This window comes from Apostichopus japonicus, chromosome 23 (assembly GCF_037975245.1).
Source record: "Apostichopus japonicus isolate 1M-3 chromosome 23, ASM3797524v1, whole genome shotgun sequence".
In the NCBI taxonomy this organism is placed as follows: domain Eukaryota; kingdom Metazoa; phylum Echinodermata; class Holothuroidea; order Aspidochirotida; family Stichopodidae; genus Apostichopus; species Apostichopus japonicus.
In genome coordinates, this window is record NC_092583.1 from 7,571,438 (window position 1) to 7,577,437 (window position 6,000).

Sequence of the window (6,000 nt, forward strand, 5' to 3'; positions counted from 1 at the left end):
ATCTTTTACGATCTCCATACACAGCGAGTTTGTCGCTGTTCCTGTGCCCAGGGACGTCACTTTGGGAGGGGGGGGGGTTGTGAGTAGAGAAGCTTCTCCCTTTCCCAAAAATACTTTCCTATGGGTTGTACCTCAACGGTTGTCTGGCATATCCTGTTGTTTGTTAGAAAAAATAATTGTCATGTAAATCAGTGCGAAGATCCATCTAAGCTGTTGATTCTTAGTCGCCCGATTGTCTGGAAGAACTGTTTTCATAGAGCACAATGCTGACACGATTACGAAATAAATGACAATCATTTTATAAGGTACATCTTAGGATTGTACATATCATATCTGCGACATACAACTACAACCTTACTATATGCGATAGATCAAGTTCTATATCAGCAGTCAGCTTGTGTTGATCCAAACTTATCGGGACCACCGTTTGTTTTTATCTAAGATATATGTATATTGAGCGTTTTCTGCCTGACACAGTTGTGTGGCAGATTTTAGTCGCACCCAGTGACGCCACCACATATATTTCTGGTTGGGGTGGACGGGGAGGCTGGTCTTAAAACTTAAGGGGGATTCACCTCCCCCAACACACACACACAAAACAGTGGACAGAATATAAAAAATCTAGAGTGTACAATACATGAATATACAAAATGTATCTGTGGAACAACCTAAACAACTTTCCAAAGTTGCAAATATATGGCACCGTTTTGCATTTTACCAAGATTTCTCCTTAGACCCATTCCTTGCACAAAATATCACCTTACCCTTTACTCTCCAAGTACAAACATGGTGATTGCGCCCCTGGTCACACTTGACCATGCACATTTTGTGATATTGAAATGTGAACACATTGTATATTTAAACAAGATTTTGTATTTGAACTCGTTAGATCAGTTTTCATGTAGCCAGAAGAATAAAACAGTAACGTAAAAAGGCTGAAAGCTGGTTTGAGGCCGTTCCAAAGAAGTGTTTGTAATTTTGTAGATGCTATCTCGAAATTAAGACGTTTCATCTCAACAGTTTGACAATTTATCCCAACATTTTGATGTTTTCTCTAACACGTTTCAAGATCTATCTCAATATTTTGCAGTTTTGTCTAAGTACTTTGACTTTTTAGTTGTGTCACGAAATTGTTTAGCTTTCTATCGAAACTACGACATTTCAGATAAAAAATTCACAATTTGAATTTCATCTCGAAAATTATCGATTTTACTTACTTTCTACGTTTTACCTCAATTTATCGCAATCCGTGGAGATGCATATCTTATCCCAAGTTTGGTTCCACAAGTGAATTTAATGATGTTATCACTGCAGGTGTGTATATAACGCTTTAAATAATAATACGACCGTTCATGACACCATATTAGCGATACCCTCTGTTACGATTTTATGGGGAGGGTGTCTAGGTATTGAAAGGAAGTTTGAGAAATGGGAGGGGGGAAGAGAGGAGGCACGTTCCCAGGTCTGTTTAAGACATCGACAGTTAGATATTAAATTGATATTCTAACAATTTATGGCAAAATATTGATGTTTTAACCCCAAATTTCTATATTTTTGGCGCAACTAATGTTAGCTCGAAATTTTGAAGTTTTATCTAGAAAACTACATCTCAAAATATTGCTTCGTTTTCCTATCGAAGATTTGACGGTTAATCGCTAACAGTCGATGTCTTAGCCAGACATTACAACACTTCATCTTAACTTATTTTTTTAACTTTCATCTCGAAATTTATGAGAAATTGGAGACTTTTCGATATCATTTTGGCAGACGAAAATGCTAGCACCCCCCAGTCGTCGAACCTTAGTGACACCCCTCACTGTATTAAAAAATTATAAAAAAATTATATGATGCATTTTTTATCTATTTATTTACAATTTTGGAATAACAATACCAATTTTACTTATTTATAGCAGCTCTCGTTTCGATTTTTAATGTTAGCTTTCAATTTTCTTAATCTTTTAACCCTAATTGACCCTCTATATCCAGACCGGGAAGTTTCGACAAGACCACTCTCCTCTTAAATACCTGGACCTACACTAGTCACGTGACCCAACAGTTTCCAAGACAAACAAACATGAAAACAAACAAATACTTAACAAATATCTCAACAATACTCAACATATACTCAACAAATATATGTAAATACTTATTAACACTTATAATAATAGTCTACGTAATGTATAATGTGTGAAAGTGTGTACAACAGATTAGTGTATTAAAAAAATATGTTTTTTAGGGAAAAAAGGTTAATACTAATTCTGGAAAAAAAGGTAAAAAATGCCTCTGTACTCTTACTTAAAAAAAAAAATAAAAAAATTGTTACATACTTTGGTGTTCGCATGTTACTTAATAATACTTGACCTTATAAATATATTTATATGTATATAATACCTTATACCTTATACTACTTAATACTCACAAACAAACAATAATACACACAAAGACGAAAACCACAGACAAACCATTGTCTAAAGAACAATACACAAAAACTGCTGAGTACATGACGTCATCTAGGTCCACTAATATTCCTACAATCTAGGTCTCGTCTACACTTCCGGTCTTTCAAATAGAGGGTCAAAGAAAAATATTAAAATTTATTAAAGGAAGAGGGACCCTCATTTTCGGGACCACACTTCGTGGAAGGTGTGCGTGGCCACCGAGCTGCTCTTGGTCGTTCAAGCTTTTCTTGTGAAGGTTTACTGGCTGCTTCTGTAGCTGTGGGAGGCTCTAAGACTTGTGAAGTTACTTGTCTAATTGCCGCCGTTTTCTGCATTAGAGAGAAAAATATTACAAGTAGTTTAACCAGAAATAAAGTCAAAACTCATTCAACTTTCAACTTTTGATGAATTTGTTAGTCAAACTCGTGTCAATTTTTCTAATGATTCGAGATGTTCATAAATTAATGAAATTAACTTTAATTAATCATTCAAGATAGAATATAATTTCAAAGAGAGGATGGGGCGGGGGGGGGTAGGGGGTAGGTGAGCGGGTATGAAACTATGCACCAAAAACAACTACATATAATTAAAGATATATGTTAAAGTAACTACAAAACTTAAGAAAATCAATATCATCAATCATCAATGCAATATGATATTTTAAGGGCGTACATTCCATTCTACGATTCCAATTGTCAGTCGTCGGTGAATTCTTTAACTGGAACTCGATCGGGATAGTGAAGGTTGGAGGGGAGGGGGGGGGGGGACAAGACAAAACTCGTCCTTTCATATTGGAATATATGGAATGAATGCCGACAGTTTCATTAACTTTACGAATATTTTTGCCTATTTTCAAAGAGACGAGGAATGTCCCCTCTCCAGGCCCCCTGCCTAACCCCTATAGCTGCTTCCCTCTAACTTTAAATCCTATTTATCTTACCGGACGAGCAGATGCGGCTCTACTGATGGACGATCTAATAGTCTCGTCGATCTTGGCAAACTCTCCCTGATCATCTGGCATCGACAGGTTCCATCTCTTGAAGATTGCATTGATGGTTGCCTCCAACTCCTCCGTCGAGTTAGCGTATTTCGGCTCCTCTCCTTCCTCCATCTCCTCTTCGGACATCTCAGCGGTTTCGCCGATGTCGATTACCTCCTCCTGCCACTCTTCATTGTCCGGTTCCTCATCCTCTTGAAAGATTTCACGACAAACATCCTTCATCTCCTGGAACCGACTCTTTCTTCCAGAAAGTTGGGTCGGAGCGGGAGTAGTTGGTGCAGGTGTCATGCTCTGTGACAGAAGAAAATTATCCGATAGAATGGGACTCTAACCAGAAACCCGTCAGGAAAGACAGGAAATCACACTCTCTGACAGGTGAAGCATATTCAGATAGTTGGTGGCGATTCCTACTTAATCAAGTTTCTCACTCTTCAAATCATGGCAAACGCTGCAGCAAAACCAACTATAATTCAAGGTAGAATAGTGCAGTAACATATGTTATGAGCAGCTACCTAACTATCATCATGCCGACAGGATTTCGTATAAACAATTCATTACAGGGCATGCATGGGGCGCCCTCTGTCACAGTTAACAGAAATCACTCATGTCACTCAAGATGACGAACTACAAGCAAGGATACTACCAACATAGAAATACACACATACACAACTAAACTGAATTAATACCTACCTCAATCTTGAGGATACCTTCCAAGTCCATCTCCTCCCCAGCCTCCTCCTCCCCCTCCTCCTCCTCCACCTCCTCAGCCTCATTGACCTTCCTTTGCTCCAGTTTCAATGAGAGCATCCCCTCGACTTGTGTCTTTATCTGATCAAGCAGGTGTTCAGCTTCTTCTTCACCGACGGCATTCCCACTCAAAGTCATGATGTCTCGGAGAAGATGGATGTTATCGCTGTGATGATTGCAAGAAGTTCTGGCCAAACTTCGGGTGTTTGCGGCGCATGCGCAGGCTTGATCTACTGGAGTTTCACGGTGACCGCGGCGGATGATGCGAGTAGCACATCGGGCATTGCCAGTTTGAATTGCTACATGAGACGAACGCAGAAGGAAATATGAACATTTTCGGGATAACAATACAAATAGTTTCGTTAAGCATGGCAATTCCTGAAGTACAAAATCATTTGCATGCGCAATGACAGGGGTGCCGATTAGTCGCCATCTCCCATCGTCAAGCGGGGGAAATGGTACAGTCGGGGATGTTTTGTATTCAACAAGGAAAGAAATAATCCACTATTACGGGGAACCAGCTCTGCTTCTCAAAATCACACAAAATATTTATTAGTATAATCAAACTATTTCGATTTATCTAATATTTAGTTTAAATATGCCTAAGAATGTACCAACTGATTTCTATTTTTTTAGGGAATTATTAAATTTGCCCTCCCCCCCCCCCCACCCCAATCCACTTTTGAAATCCTGCTCAAGTCAGTGTAAACACACATCTACATGATCCTCAATATTTCGGTAAGTCTTGTGTGGATCGAAAACAAGTATTATGTAATTTATTGTTAGTCAACTCGTCAAATCATTAATTCTGAAATAAAGTGAAAGCACATATATATCATTATATACGAACATGAAGTTTTACAACATTTTGAAACAATTTGGAATGTATTTGCTTTACTTTGTCAAATAGAGTTGATTATTTATTATATATTTACAAGGTGTGTTGGCACGATATTCCTCTCCTGGGTGGTCTGAGAGGTTGATAGAGCAAGATGAGGTACTAGATGGGCTTCTGCACTCAGTCTCTGATGCTTTGAAGGGCTGAACATCGGTCAGGCGCACAGTGGGTTTGAACTGTTAAAACAGAAACAGAACAAGTTAATCTATTCGGCAATTAGAAATATATATATATATATATATATATATATATATATATATATATATATATATTGCCTATATGGTACAAAGTTGATTTTAAGTTACTTGCTTAGTCAGGAGCATATATCAGTCCCCCTCCCCTCTCCACAGTTTTAACAGAGTTTATTTGCTTTATAGAATATGTATTCATAAACTGAATTTAATGCGACACTGTTATATATGGTCACTTATATCGTAAAATTAAATTCCGCTTCATGTTATACAGCTGACCTACTTGTGACTAATATGATATTATGGTTTTACTCACCAGTGCTCGGCGTTTTCGGCCAATCCACCGTTTAAAGTTGGCATATCGTCCGCTAGGGGCCGATGGAGTCGCTGATGAGTCGACCTGGATTTTTGAAGAAACACAACCCATTTTGATGGATAACCTTTAGCTTTAGAGACACAGAGAGTAACCGAGTCAAGCGATAGCACAGTAATGTGTTGATAGTGTGTCTTGACCAGCATATCATCTCATAATTATGACGTTGGCGCTTATTTGAATAAATGCGTAAATCACGCGTATAGTTACAACAAACTTCAGCGTGTGCGTGCGTGCGTTTGTGTGTGTCCGTGTATGTACATGTGCATATTCATGATATTATAACCTTAGTAACTGTAACAGTGATATGGGAATACTCCACACGCAGACACGATTGGTCACTAATTCGTAAT

At 38.3% G+C, this 6,000-nt stretch overlaps 1 protein-coding gene across 1 annotated transcript; it reads right to left on the reverse strand.

Annotated features, from left to right (window-relative positions):
• Positions 1 to 2,147: 2,147 nt before the first annotated feature.
• Positions 2,148 to 5,775, reverse strand: LOC139965027 (uncharacterized). Its single transcript, XM_071967188.1, has 5 exons — positions 5,591 to 5,775; positions 5,121 to 5,259; positions 4,129 to 4,484; positions 3,379 to 3,729; positions 2,148 to 2,767 (listed from the first exon to the last, which is right to left on the reverse strand). The coding sequence occupies exons 1-5, from the start codon at positions 5,699 to 5,701 to the stop codon at positions 2,588 to 2,590; spliced, it is 1,137 nt and encodes a 378-aa protein (XP_071823289.1). The 5' UTR covers positions 5,702 to 5,775; the 3' UTR covers positions 2,148 to 2,587.
• Between the last annotated feature and the right edge of the window lie 225 nt (positions 5,776 to 6,000).